This window comes from Salmo salar, chromosome 07 (assembly GCF_965601325.2).
Source record: "Salmo salar chromosome 07, fSalSal1, whole genome shotgun sequence".
Classification (NCBI taxonomy): domain Eukaryota; kingdom Metazoa; phylum Chordata; class Actinopteri; order Salmoniformes; family Salmonidae; genus Salmo; species Salmo salar.
This window is the reverse complement of record NC_138297.1, coordinates 47,365,031-47,380,908: the sequence shown is the minus strand read 5'-3', so window position 1 is coordinate 47,380,908 and position 15,878 is coordinate 47,365,031. Positions and strand designations below refer to the sequence as shown.

The window sequence follows — 15,878 nt, the reverse complement described above, 5'->3', positions numbered from 1 at the left end:
CAATGCGAATTATCTCTAGACATCCAGTCACACACACTCTCTATCACACACACTTGTGCGCAACGCTGTCAAGTCGAGCGATGAGCAGCATCCTACCCGCCCTCATTGCCATAACAACCGATGGCACAATCAGCATGGTTAGATTAAATAATACTCCTCGCATTACGCACCACACGGCTCAACAGAGGACTTAATTAAAACAGAATACTTGTTGTGGAGAGAGAGACAAGGCGATCGCGCAAAGGTGACACGTAGCCCCAAACAATTTACGTCAAGATCATCTAGACCAGCTGAACCCTGCAAGTGCAACCGCAGACGGCGAACGCTCGTTGTCGGTCAAACGGAACACTGTAGACAGCGAAGAATACAGGATACCTTTTTCGAGAGCTACGGTGACATTCATACAGCGGGGAAACCACGAGCTTGAAAACCTTCTGCCTAGCTCATTCTATGCGCGTGGGTCTGCTCCCCACGAGCAGGAAGTGTAACTCGAAGCGTGGGAAAGCTGCGTTATCTCGGGGGGCTGCTGAGACTCACTGGCATCGTTTGCCCAGGTTTTCCCCTGTTCCACCATGGCTCGGGAGAATGGAGAGTCCGGGAAAGGGACGTGGAAAAAGCAAGTCGACGACATCAAGAAAATATTTGAATTGAAAGAGATCCTCGGAACGTGAGTGTGTTATTTGTTAATAACATTTTCAAAAGCCCTATTGTTGTCAATGCTAATTGGGCATGAATTTACATCTGGTAGGCCTTCGAAACTTTGTTGCAGAATGTAGCGGGACTCTCGCGCTGGATACTTTGTATCCGTTTCGGTTTCTGGACTGTTCAGCTCCGGGTTTAACTGGAAGCCAGCAGAGACGGTTATCTCTGACGAGCTGTTTAACGGACTGTAGGCTAGCGTTAGCCCGTGTTTATTTGGGACGAGTGTTCGTTGGGTACGCTATGATAGAGAAATATCGACTGTCACATTTTGTAGGCTAGCCTATGTCATTACAAGTGTTGTGTGACAGGCTACCCACTTCGAAATGAAGGAAAGCTATGAGGCCTATTGTAGGCTAAACTATGTAGGAACTGTTTTAGTAAAACCCAGACAGTAGCCTGTGCCTAAATAAGGGGGTCTCGTGCGTTTTAGTCCATTATTTTACAACCGGTTACGCGTGTCTTGTTCAGTTGGCTCTGTTGGTGTTCTGCAGTCTTGGCTATTGTTTAGGTTAGCCTACTACATTCATCCTCCCTCTCTTCCCGGCCCATCGCTCTTACAGCTCCACTTGTGCTGCTATCTATCGTAGGAATGACCTTTTGGAGACGCGGGCAGTAAAAAACACTGATATCAATTGAGTTCCCGACCTTAAGAAAATATATTTGACCGTTGGTGAGTGGTTATCATGGTTTTCTGTGTTTATCTAACCCAGAATGATTTATCCGTCACGGTTTAATACTATTTATCACTAGGTTTATTAAGCCTACAGTGTTACTAACCTCATACATGAAAGATTGGTTTTGATTTGACAGCATCATAACGGTTAATTTGCAACCCATGTGAACAGCTTGTTCAAATGAAATGCTCGGCAAAATACCCCAGCCTCTTCTTGAAGACCCTATAGCAGATTTTCTCTCTGGCCTGTTACCTCAGTCCCCCTGGCACAGAGGAACAGTTTGTTGACTGGACAGGCAGAATCGAGGGAGGATGGTTGAATTAAAGCGGATTAGTGGGCCAGGGAAAACCTCCTGGTCCTGGAATAGGCCACTGTAACAGTTCAGACATGTTGCATAACAGTGATGGTAATAAATGATGAAAATTATTACAAGTTTTCAACAGGTCATTTCAGTGGGCAATGTGCCGTGGTTATTGAATATATTAATATGTTTGTGGAGTGTTGAACGATGGTTCTGCACTGTGTGTGTGCATGATGGCCTTTGCAGAATTCCAGGTATGCCCATTTGGAGCAGAGAGTGCATAAATTAGGCTCGAAGGTCATGTCTGATCCTTGTTCTTCATAACTCCATCAGTTTCACTGAACTCAACAAAGAGGAGATCGGAATTTCTACTGTGTGCCTGGAATTCACATAACAGGTGGAAGTATGGACAGGTGCGTTTTGGGTGTGTGCGTCTTACTGATGGACTATTGAGGGGCCACTCAGTTTCTATGCTTATTGCTAAAGTCTCTCCTGTGTTGCCATGGTGTCTATGTACTAGCACCATTCAGTGGACTCGAGTGGTGCAGCGGTCTAAGGCACTGCATCTCAGTGCTAGAGGCGTCACTACAGACTCTGGTCAGATTCCGGGCTGTATCACAACCGGCCGGGATTGGCCCAGCGTCGTCTGGGTTAGGGTTTGGCTGGGGTAGGCCGTCATTGTAAATAAGAATTTGTTCTTAAATGACATGCCGAGTTAAATAAAGGTTCAATTTATAAAAATCGCAGCATGACAAAGACACTGATTGGGGCTATTTACAAAGGATTTCCAGAGGTGCTGTTCATCTTCTTCACACGCGCACCACACTGGTACTGAAGACAGGTTTTCTTGTGTATGCTGGTGTTTTGTCTGCACACCTCTGTGGGTTGATCACTGGCTCTTGATCCTCCAGCTACCTTACTGGAGGAGACATCTTTCTCTGTGACCGCTGACTTTTGTTTCCTCAGTGGCGGGCTTAGGGATCTGTCCTCCCATCTGGTCTCTGGCCAGCGCTCTGTGCTTGGACAAAAGGACCATCTGGGCAGGCACACACACACACACACACACACACACACACACACACTTGGCCTCAGGTTCCACCTGGAATTTTTCTTGGTCAGGAAAAAATTCTCTGCCCTAAAAATATTACTTAGACGTTTCATGTTAACGCCATAGCAACACATTAACCAGAGTTCTGCTCAGCCTCAGCCTTTGAACTCCCTCCTGCTGATGTCTGGTGTTTTCCGCTTTAATTCTCTATCAGCAGAAAAAGAAGGGGAGAAAGAGAGGAGGGAGGGATGGAGAGAGAGGAAAGGAAGAAACACAGCGGGGAGCCGGGGACTTTGCCTGTATAGTCTATTAACTTGCTCCGGTCTCTTGACCATTGGAGTCTTGTTTTCAACACTACGAGAGAGGAAATGGAAAGAGGAGTGAGAGAGGGGATGAGAGGAGGAGGAGAGGGAATTGGAAGAGGAGAGGAATGGTAAGCAATGAGGACAGAAGTGAAGAGGAGAGGAGGGGAGAGCTGGGAGGAGAAATACTGTTAAATAGAATAGGGGTTAGTGCTGAGCTACCACAACATGTTGCTCTGACACACGCTATGAGCTAGTCTTTAGAAATTGGATGAGAGATGAATGTTTTTATTCACCTCGTAAAAAGATGGACAGATGATGTGCCACAGAGGCTACTGGGTCCTTCACATGACTGACCGCCAAATAAGGGCATGGCAGCAGTCTCATTGGTCTTTTGTGCATTATTGCTTTGCTATACAGTTTCATAATGCTCTATGACTGCATTTCTAAGGTGTATGCATGTTTATAAGGCGATATTAACACTTCATAAGACGGTGCTTCAAGTCAAGCAGAATGTCACGTCTTTTGACTCCTTTTGACATTTTAGTTATTCAGCAGATCCTCTTATCCAGAGTGACTTACAGATGGTGCACTCATCTTAAGATAGCTAGGTAAGACAAGCACATATCTCAGTCATAGTAAGTACGTTTTTCCTCTAAAGTATTCATCAGCAAAGTCAGAGCTAGTGAGAGGGGTGGGAGGGCCAAGAGACCAGAGGAGGCAGAACAGAGTACTCAGGTTGGGGTGTAGGGTTTGAGCATAGCCTGAAGGTAGGGAGGGGGAAGTTCCTCTTGCTGCTCCGTAGGTACGCACCATGGTCTTGTAGTGGATGCTAGCTTCTACTGGAAGCTAGTGGAGTGTGCGGGGGGGACATGGGAGAATTTAGGAAGGTTGAACACCAGGCAAGAGCCCAGCCAACAGCGAGTCGAGTAGTCCAGATGGGAGATGACAAGTGCCTGGATTAGGACCTGCGCAGCTTCCTGTGTCATGTAGAAGAAACAGAGGATTTTAATCTCAGTCCATAAAGTCAAATGGGCTGATTGCTGCTGCCGGTTTTAAAATGTCAGTCCGGAGACTTTTCTCTATCACTTGGATCAGTCTCACAAGCCAGTCTGTAGGCTATAGCTTGGATCTATAGAGCTACTATTAGTAGTTCATGTAAGTCATGTAAGGGGCAGCTGCTGGGAGTTAAGCACTATAGAGGCCATAGTAGAGCCACAGGGCTCTGTCTGGCCTGGTGTCCTGTGTTCCAGCTTTACCTGAACACTGACACAAACACTTTCTGAGCCCCAGAGTAATGTCTCCAAGCTGCGCATAGGGAAGCCTAAGTCAGTGTGCGTGTGTTCGTCCCTGGTGTCCTGTTTCCCTGTGCGTGTGTGTGTTCCTGCAGCATTCTGTTGTTGAATTATTAAACACTGTGAGTGCCTGGGGGGCCACAGGTGTTCATATGATGCTGCAGACGGGTGTGTTTCAGGTATGCCACACCTCACTGCTGAACTGAGACACAGTAGGAAAGAGAGAGGGGGGAAAAAGAGAGGGAGAGGGACAGAGGGCAAAGCAGAGCTGCATTGTGGGAGTGTGTACCATCTAGGCCACGATGCCCTTAATTGAATGCTCTACTTCCTGGCTCCTGGCATTGTCCTCTTTCTGGGACTGCAGTTATCTCTCTCTCTCTGCCTAGCTCTCTCTTTTTCTCTCTCTCTGCCTAGCTCGCTCTCTCTTTCTCTCAGCGTAGCTGTCCCTATTATCTGACCTTGCTGCCTCAGATGAAGTGTATGCCACTTTGAAAGCCAGCCTTGATAGTTTAGCATTGGGTCTCAGGAGTATAACAAGTGTACAGAAAGCATACAGCATTTTTGTATTGGGATCATTCACTGTGTGTGTCTGTGTCTGTGTCTGTGTGTGTGTGTGCGCGCATTTGGGCCTAAAAGATTAAGGGTAGACTGTAATCGGACATCTTCATTATAGGAAGAGACACGGATTATCCCTCCATCCCCCCCATCCCTTGGTCTCTCTATCCCTCATCCCTCTACCTCATCACCTCTTTTCCCCAATCATTATCTCTCCGCTCTTTCAATCTGTCCCTCTTCCATCAGCTGCTCCCTCTTCTTTTCTTCAGGTTTTTCTTCAGTGATGGTTATTTTTGCTCGTTGTTGTTATTTGTGACTCCCGGTGCGTGGCCTCATTTAGTTCCTGGGATTCAATCCTAAATGAAGTCTGAGTGGACTCCTCTGTTTGTCTTGACAATATTGTTATAACACAGTGAGCTCATTCTGATCTAGATGACACACACTGTATAGAGAGGGCCTGAGAAACATCCATCCAAAACAGTGGTCCCTGGCTACAGCAATGGGTCAATTTAAGTCACTCTTTCCACACCATGTTTTTGTCATTAATATTTTAAAAAAATCTATTAAATTAAAATGTCTTGTCTTTCCAGATGGCAAAACAGCTCCAACCTTTTTGAGCGGGAGTGTATCCAGACTCGAATACACACTTGTTTGTATTATCCAGGCATATAAAACATGTTCAGAAGTGCTCTAGTAAACTTAAGGGTGTTTTTACATAGTCCTCTTTAAAATAACTGATCTCAGTCCTCTTTAAAGTGAACTCTGGGGTAAGAAAAAGCAACTGTTGTCTTTGTATTCGTACTGCCCTTGCCTTTGAGTGAGGACTCAACTATTTTGCCAGTTCACTTCACCTATTTTGTGGTCCTAGTCTTCTTTGCATTCACATTGCTATGTTTAGAAAGGAAGCAAGATCCTTTTCCAACATTTACTCAATGCACTCTGGGTTTTTACGAAGAGCAGGACAAGCCATTCCATGAGATCGTCTAATGGGCAGTATTGGGTTAGTGAAGTACAGGTAGTTCAACTAGAAATGGAACTCCATTTTACAGTAGCTTGGTGGTAGTATAACTAAATTCAAATCTTGGTAATGTTTTCAGTAGTTAATTACTTATTTTTTTGCCATGTAACAGTGTAGCAAACTACTGGAACTACACACTTTTCTTTCTAAAATAAAAATGTGTTAAGTTGGTAAGAAGGTCCTTTATTTTTCTGTCAGCAGACCTACCTAATTCTTAATTTGTGTTTTAATAGGCTAAATTACACATTCTGTTAACATCTGACTCCAGGGTGATCTGTTCTTGCAATTTGTAGTCATTTCATATTTAGATGTATAATAATCATTTTTCCCGCCGTAGTTTGAATGTAGTGAACTACTATATTTATTAAGGGTAGCTTTAGTGTAGTTTAACTTCTTCCAGTGTGAAGTAATTGGTAGCTTGGTAAACTACTGTATACAATGGGCTCCAAAATTACTGGTACCTCTGACTGGCAATGCACAAACAATACTTAAAAAAATACATTTATGGAGAGAAACTCAAAATAACAACTTGAGAAATACTGTACTTTATGAATTTTTCAATGGAACCCACCAAAATAATTTATTGATTTAATTAAAAATCAATGTCCTCCAAATCAAGGTTTCACAATTAATGGCACCCTTAAAGATTATTGGAAATAACATCTACCAAAATTAAACCAGGAATTAAATTCACTTAGATAAACTTAAATTAGTCTTAAGGAACTATATTGAGCCATTACATCACTTCCTGTTTCACTTGGGTATAAAAATGAGAACGCGCATGCAATATCCCTTTGTCATCCAACACCATGAAGAAAACAAAAGAACTGGCAGTTTAAAAGAGACAGATGGTCGTAGACCTTCATAAATCTGGTAATGGCTCAAGAAGATCCACAAACGATTGAATATACCACTGAGCACTGTCAGGGCAATTATTAAAAAAGTTAAAAGATATGGAACCGTTGAAAACCTCACGGGTAGAGGACGCAAATGTATTTTTTCCCCCCAGGATAGGGAGGAGGATGGTGAGAGAAGCAACAAAATCCCCAAGAATCACTGTGAAAGAATTGCAGGCCTTGGTGGCGTCTTGGGGTCACCAGGTTTCAAAAAGCACCATCAGACGCCACCTCCACAACCACAGGCTCTTTGGAAGGGTTGCCAGAAGAAAGCCCTTTCTGACCCCAAGATACAGATGCAAGCGCATGGAGTTTGCCAAATGTCATTTAGATTATGACTGGAATCAGGTCAGATGAGACCAAAATTGAACGTTTTGGTCATATACAGCATCGACATGTTTGGCATCGAAACAGAGATGCATACAAGGAGAGGCACTTCATACCCACAGTGAAATATGGTGGTGTGTCAGTGATGTTTTGGGATTGTTTTAATTCCAGAGGTCCAGCGGTACTGGTGAAGATTGATGGCGTAATGAATTCCACCAAGTATCAGGCAATTTTGGCTGACAATCTGGTTGCCTCTGCCAGAAGGCTGGGACTTGGCCGTAAGTGGACTTTCCAACAAGACAATGACCCAAAACATACGTTCTGCCATGGCCATGTCAGTCGCCGGACCGCAATCCAATCGAAACCCTGTGGGCTGAGTTGAAGAGGGCAGTTGATAAGCGCAAACCCAAGAATGTGAAGGATCTTGAAAGGATCTGCATACATGTGTACAACACTCCCCCTTGGGGAGGTTCCATGACGTGTGAATGTACAGAACTATTGAGTGTTAATGATCAAAAGCATCAGTTCATTATCGGATCAGAGCCCTATTTAGAGACTCTAAACGGCCATTGGGTGGGAATGGGATTGGTATCAGACGAGGGAGACCTACTTTTTACTGTAAATAGTTTTTGATAGTAGCTGGTTTAATCCAGCTAGGCCTATACAGATTAGTCACGATGATTCTGTGTAGATTTGTGTAGACCAGTCATGCCGAAGGACTTTGGTTACGTACACCTCGTGGCCTAGTTCCTATACGACTCTGTTTCATAGTTGGTCAGGCACAGAGCATGTTTGTGTGAGAGTGTGTGTGCTTGCAGATTTCACCGCTACCTCGACTCCATGTTAGCGTCTCCGGTCTCATCTGTTGCTCGTGCTCTGCAATCGGAGACCGATGAGACACGTGAGAGGAGCTCGCAGGGAGAAACTCTAATTGGCCACCAAATTAATGTCACGGCCGCGTCAGATCTGGAGCATGACACGAAGCTACATGTTAAGTGGTTCCTCTGTGTCTTCTGGGATGTGTTTTAATGCTGCGGCACTACTGAAGCCCACCCTCCTAAAGCAGCCCCGTTTTCAGGGCCATACAGGATGTTGGAACAGTCTTGTTGCGAACACACAATAAAAAGGCCTCCATAACAGACATTTCACAAGAAGAGGTTTAAGTGGTGGTGCGGTGTATATAGAAAGATCGCTAACTTTTACACACACACACAGACACCACATTCTTACATGGCAATCCCATGGCATTTAGGCAGGTTGCATCACCAGTGTCCACCATATCAAATAAAGCAGAGCTGATAATATTAATATCACTGTTTTTAAACTGTCAGCGAGATAAGCAAGGCTGGGTCTGGCTGGAGTCAGACTGCCTATGATCTGATCTGTGTAGGGGATCTGTCAGGAATGTCTGTGCGTTCCCTGGAGATCCACTGGATCTGTTGGATCAAGCCGTCCCACCGAGGATTAACAGGCCCTCTATTGACTAGGCTCTGCTTACACACAGCCTATCAGAGGCTTGTTAGAGGAGGATCCTGTATGGAATTTGGAACCATACCTGTAACCTGACGCTATGGGACGAATTCATCATACGTTTTGAGAAATGACAATGGCTGTTAAAAGTAGGGAAAAGTGAAAGAGAGGGAGAGGTGCACGATGATGGCATGTGGCAGCCTGGCTGAGTCAGACTGAGATTGTGTGTCCACACATAAATAAATATGAATGTATTTGTAACCAGCTTAGCTGCCATGGAAGGTCTGTCAAACCCCACTGCCATTATTTCAGATGGAGCCCAGCAGCTGCAGACTATGACAGGTCTACCCTGTGGTATCTATGTCCTTTATTCTGTTTTATTCCCCTTTAATCCTTACTCGCAGTCAATATGACTATGTGGGGTCAGATGTGATCAGTGGAGGTGACCTTATAGTCACAGTATGTGGTTGGGCAGATGTGTGTGTGACTGCCTGCGTGTGTCTGTTAGAGAGAGCGTGTGTGTACAGCAACCCTTTGGGTCACAGGAGATGAGGGGCACACACACACTTCTCAAAATGGAGGAGTGAGCTGTTAGTGATGCCATCAATTAGAATGCACAACAACATACAGTACCAGTTAAAAGTTTGGACACACCTACTCATTCCACACCTACTCATTTATTTGTACTATTTTATATGTAGAATATCAGTGAAGACATCAAAACTATGAAATAACACATATGGAATCATGTAGTAACCAAAAAAGTTTAAACAAATCTAAATATATTTTATATTTGAGATTCTTCAAAGTAGCCACCCTTTGCCTTGATGACAGCTTTGCACACTCTTGGCATTCTCTCAACCAGCTTCATGAGGTAGTCACCTGGAATGCATTTCAATTAACAGGTGTGCATTGTTAAAAGTTAATTTGTGTAATTTCTTTCCTTAATGCGTTTGAGACAATCACTTGTGTGGTGACAAGGTAGGGGTGGTATACAGAAGATAGCCCTATTTGGTAAAAGACCAAGTCCATATTATGGCAAGAACAGCTCAAATAAGCAAAGAGAAACGATAGTCCATCATTACTTTAAGACATGAGGGTCAGTCAATGTGGAAAATTTCAAGGACTTTGAATGTTTCTTCAAGTGCAGTTGCAAAAACCATAAAGCGCTATAATGAAACTGGCTCTCATGAGGACCACCACAGAAAAGGAAGACCCAGAGTTACCTCTGCTGCAGAGGATACGTTCATTAGAGTTACCAGCCTCAGAAATTGCAGCCCAAATAAATGCTTCACAGAGTTCAAGTAACAGACAGATCTCAACATCTACTGTTCAGCGGAGACTGTGTGAATCAGGCCTTCATGGTTGACTGCCGTTACCATGGATCCTGTTTCTCCCTGCCCTGTCACAACTTATCATCGGTGTGTTCCTCTCACCTCCACTTCCTGCTCTCTGAGAGCCAATCGTATCACCACAACTGAACAAGGTAGGTGGGGATTTAAGGAAAGGAGGATAGGTGGAGAGGAGGATCATATAGAGCTAGAGAGGGTGAGTGGAGGGATATGAGGACGTAAAAGAGATTTCACTTGTCATTCTCTATTGTTGCCAAGTGACTCTGTCACAATAGCATGGCTGATGGTAAACCTTCAGACTGGCTGGATGAAATGTCTCATCCAAGCAACAAAACCTTTCGCAACTTCTTACCTCTCATCCCTAACCCTGCCAGCTTTAAATCTTTAGCACAAGCATCTCTAACATCCTTCTTCTTTCCTATCATCTCTTCTGTTCTGTCTCTCTCTGTCTCGTGCTATAGTTAGGTAGCAGCTACAATTTCTCTCCAGTTCTCATTACAGTGAACCTCTCTCTCTCTCTCTCTCTCTCTCTCCACCACTACTGTCACACCTTACTGTGGGAAAGCAATCGTATGTAATATGTGCAAATCGTAAGAGATTCATCTGAGGATATCATCCATTGTCTTGGTAATTAAATATCGGTATATCCAGTAGTAAGTGATTAGAGGTAATGGAATCAGTGCTTTGGCAAACTCATATGGAGAAAGAGGCACATAGGAATAATATCTCATCTACAGACAGAGTCAAAGTCTATATAACGTTTGGCCGTAAACAGTAGGAACATTTGTCTTCCAGGCAGGCAATTTAAACCCACACAAGCAGAAAGGCACACATGCATGGAAGCTCGCACACACACTCACACACACACATTGCACATGTATAGAACCTCTACAAACATATTCACAGTACACACACTATATAAATATATACACACACACCTTTCTCTGTTTTATAGGTGACACTTACAGAAAGGTCCATTACCTTATTTCTCTTCAGAAGCAGTACTGTATCTTGATTCATGATCTGTTAGTGTGTGTGTGTGTGTTTGTTATAGCTTGGCTAGCGTTGTCCTTAAACGGCACTCAAGGCTGTGCTCAGACTGGCTCTATCTGGCCAGTCAGCAACCGCTGCTATCACACACACACACACACACACACACACACACACACACACACACACACACACACACACACACACACACGCACACACACACACACACACACACACACACACACACGTACACATAATGCAGTCTTGGTCACCACCATGGTTTCAGTAATGCTCACAATGTACACATGCACACACACACACCATTCAGTAGGTATCCTCATCCAGGATTTTCCATACACTGTGCTCCATCCATCACTCCCTAAGGGCTCGCTCTCTCTTTCCATCTCCCCCCCCGCCTCCTCCTGTCAGAATGGTGTTTGTAGAGTAAGCTCAGATCCCAGAGCCAGACTCTATAACTAGCCTTTACAGTTTTAACACCGTTATAAAACTGCCTATCCATGTCTGTATGAAGGGAGAGAGAGAGGTGAGGGAGAGGGAGAGAGAGAGAGAGAGAGACTATACCCTGATACATGCCCTTCTATGTACATATTACCCAGACACCGGTGCCCCCGCACATTGACTCTGTACCGGTACTCCCTGTATATAGCCCCGCTATTGTTATTTACTGCTGCTCTTTAAGCATTTGTTATCCTTTATTTTTTGGGGGAGGGGGTGGTATTTTCTTAAAACTGCACTGTTGGTTTAAGGGCTTGTAAGTAAGCATTTCACTGTAAGGTCTACACCTGTTGTATTCGGCTCATGTGACAAATGCGATTTTGATTTGTAGCTCCAAAACCACTCTATATGAGAGAATGAAGTGTGGAGGTGGGATGACGGTCGCTCGTCTAGTTGGTGTACGTGCGCGTGTCCCTGTGTCTGAGGAGCACTCTCATCATGCCTGGTGTTTGATGTGGGCCACTGATCACATTTCCCCCGCTGCCTGTCCTTTTGATTAGCTTGAAGCCAGACACTGTGTCTCCACACACACACACGGAAATGCAGTGTACCCAGAAAGACAGGACTCAAAGCGAGACTGCCTCATGTACTTCTCACTACACTGGCGTCTCATGTTCCCATGTCACGGACATCAGTGTGTCTGTGTGCATGAAGGCAGACTCTGACAATCACATCAAGATCTCACGATTTTACCAATTTGACTTCAGATTCTGACATTTCTCCAAACGTTAACCCTTAACTGAATTGTTCAGTTAAGGTTTGGGATGGGGTTGAAACCATACAATTTAAAAACGAGTGTCTACCACTGGTATTGAACACGCGACCTTCGGACCCAGAGTCATTACCATCCACAACGCCTTAGCAAAACCCAAGCCTACTTCATGGTAATAGCGCTCACTGTTGCCCCTAGTGGCCGGTTTGGAAGACTTTTCCCAACGTCCTCAGGATATGGACAGGCCAATTTTAAAGTCGCTCCTGGCAGCATCCCTCCCCCCTCCTCTTAACACACTGTGTGCTCCGGTACAGTGTGACTACAGAGAGCCGGAAATCAAACAGCAGCTCCTGAGCATCTCCATAATGGCCTTGTTAGCATAATTGCCAGCGGTTATTAGCTACGTCAGAGCAACAGGTCTCTGTTTGTTATTAATTGGCGCTTTTGTTGGCGCTGCGGGTACAAAGCACATGACCGTGTCCTACTACACCCACCCCCAAGCCCCCCCCCCTCTCTCTTCCCGTCCCTCTAGAGTCTACACTGCCCCTCCTCTCCCTCTCTTTTTCCATCCCCTCCCTCACACGTTCTTGTCGTTTGATGAGGCAGTGCTGGTGATACTGTAGCTAATCAATGACTATGCTGACAAACAGCTGTGGGAGCAGCCTTACCAATCAGCTTCTACTTTGACTCATAAGGTTAGGCAACACCCAAACAAGGCACAATCATGCAATCTTCTGTGTGTGTGCGCGTGCGTGTTGTTCTTGTGCTATGAAAGAGGAGGAGAACTGAGTGTGTCTGACCACATGCCTCTCAGCAGGTGTATGTATAGCCAGAAAGCTGAGCATAATGCCCAGCGGTCTCTCAGGTGTGTGTGTGTGTGTGTGTGTGTTTTGTGAGGCCTCCTATAAAGGGAACACACAGTACAGTACAGAGTCTGCTGTTGCTGGGCTATCTCTCTTCTCTCCAAGCGGAAATAGGAAAGCTGCAAGGTCATGATAAAGATGAACTGCTGAGTCGCCTACCTGCTAAACTCCACTGGCATCAGAGGGGCTCTGGTCTGTCATCACTACAGCTCTCTCTCTCTCACCACCTAACATACAGAGCAGAGAGCTGCTGTTGGCATTATAGATAAACCACAAACATATATACACACACACACACACACACACACACACACACACACACACACACACACACACACACACACACACACACACACACACACACACACACACACACACACACACACACACAGAGAAAGAGGTCATATTGATTTTTGCGCTGTGGTTGACTGACTTAAGTTCCTAACAGCACTGAGCCAGTTCTATGCTGGCGGCAGCCCATAGGTTAACCAGTGGTTGCCATGGTAGTTATGTAAAGACAGGGGAAAGCCTCATAGCTGATGTACTGTATTCAGGGCCCTTGCCATTCTGCCGCACTAGGCGAGACCAAAAAATGCCCCCTCCCCCCACAAAACTAGTATAGTCCCAGTAAAATGATGTGAAATACACATACTTTCCAGACATTGAAGTTTGGTTCAATTTAGGTTCTGAATGAAAGGTGAAAATTCATTTTCCATATGTTTAAAATACATATTTTCCAGGAAGTTGAAAACACATCTTTTCTGGATGTTGAAAAAAAAGTCAGGCAAATTTTTGGTTCTGAATCTAAGTTGAAAATAAGTCATTTCTAGACGTCTCTGTTTGGGACAAATCAAGGCTGGTCCAGACCGGACAAAATCTGAACCAAACATAGATGTCTATGATTGGTTCAGATTTGGTCAGGACGGGACAAAAAAAACTATGTCCGTGGATGTGGAAATCAAGGCTGGTCGGGACGGCACCAAAAAATACTTCCAAAAGGTGTCGGTCCATGCTTACTGAGGTGTAGCCTACAGTGTTGCCTGAAAAGTAATTTTATGAATGCCCATCTATGTGGTAAGCCTACCGTTTGTAAAACACCAGAAAAAGACGTCCGGACAGGACCAAAAAAAGACAACCGTAAGATGTTGGCTCGTGCTTACTGGGGTGTAGCCTACCAAGTCGGCTGCAATGGAATTTGATGAATGCCCATCATGTGGTAGGTCCACAGTTTGTAAAACAGGTCATTGTGACTAATCCATTTGGCTATTTCAGCTCTGAATATCAGCCACCCATCTTTATCAGGAGTTATCGTGAGCTTATTTGCAATGTGTTTGCACAGCGGGAGACGCTGAAGTAGAATTTCTTCCGCTATGATCTGCTTGTCAAAAATGTACAGACGCAAACTTGAACCCACTGATCATGACAATGGGGTGACACTCCTAAACAACAGTGATTGTCCATTCCATATTGTCCATTCGACATGTTTGTTACCATGACAGCATTTTTACATTTTTTTTGATTTAGCACATTTTAGGTTAGGCTATGTGATGGCAGGGGCGAAAATCTGATATCAACTTTGGAGGGGACAATTACATTACATTTTCTCAAGAGCAATTCCTGAGGGGGACACCAAAAGTAGTGCTGTAACACATAGCCTACATTGTAATATGGTAAATGTATATTGAGGAACCAAAGAAATAAGGTGTTTGCCGTACTCCTAACTACCGGTACCCAAAACTACACAACTAATCACAACAGCAATACCATTGCCTTTAACAAATCTTAGTTCAGTCACCAGTTTAAGTTGAGAGTGGGGGTATCCATGGCATTTTCCAATTATGTTCCTATTTTACAAGTCAAAAAAATTGAGAACCTTTCATAATGTTGCCAAACAAACTCAACAAACTTACCTGAGACTCCCTGTCTCTGCCAGTCTGTCCCTGCATATCTGTCCCCAACTCTGCTGTCTGTGTGCCATCTGTTGCCTGCTCTGCCTAATGACATCATTGTGAAACATTTCCATTAGAATTTCATTTCTTTCTTATGAACATTTTATCAACTAGTCTTTGAGATATTAGGCTACTAGGGTTCTTACTATGCGTTTTGGTGTATTGAAAAATACTCTGATGTCCGTCTTTTATTTTTCTGCCATTTTTCTACCTGGCTGGCTGGCTACACACACAGTGTGTAGGTTATTTACAGTAGGAGATGGGCTTCTATCATCTTCAATCATTCTATTTGGGCTTCGATCTAAAAGGTAGCTAGCAAATGTGAAACGGATTAAAATGACAAGAGTTGACAGCTGTATGAGTTCACAATTTACACAACATATGCTGCAACCTTTTGTAATTGTAATAGTTTGTTTCATATTGTCTGGCTTCCAACAATAGCTGAATTTGCAAAGCTAGCGAGCACCAATTCAGTTTCAGTGGTGTTTGCTATAATCTTTGCTACCCGGGTTAAATAAAGGTGAAATAAAATAAATAAATAAAAGTTCCCTTGCGACAATTTAGCTTTTGCAACGAGACCATTAAATATATTTAAGACAATGGTAGAAGAGAGTGTAGTTCTGTTCAGTTTGGATTTCAGTTTATCGCTAACCTTATCACAGGGACTTTGAAGCACTAACTTACATCATCTGCATGCTGATCTTGGAATAAATTGACGATAGCAAAGATTCCATCTTTGACGACGCCACATAAATGGAATAGGTACTAGCTAGCTTAATAGTTAATATTTGCTCGCTAGCTCTGCATATTCAGCTAGTGTGTGTGCGCGATTGACTGGATTAACCTCATGTCAGTTATGTGCATTGAGTGCCTTTCAGACAGTAGATACGACCTCTCTGTTACCTAGC

General features: G+C 44.1%; 1 protein-coding gene across 1 annotated transcript in view; it reads left to right on the top strand.

The window, feature by feature from the left end:
• The first annotated feature begins 23 nt into the window (after nt 1–23).
• LOC106609279 (calcium/calmodulin-dependent protein kinase type 1D) overlaps nt 24–15,878 on the top strand; it is a 63,397-nt gene continuing 47,542 nt past the window's right edge. The window contains exon 1 of the mRNA XM_014207908.3: nt 24–667. Coding sequence (XP_014063383.1) covers nt 573–667 — 95 coding nt within the window. The 5' untranslated portion in view covers nt 24–572. The remainder of the gene's footprint in view (nt 668–15,878) is intronic.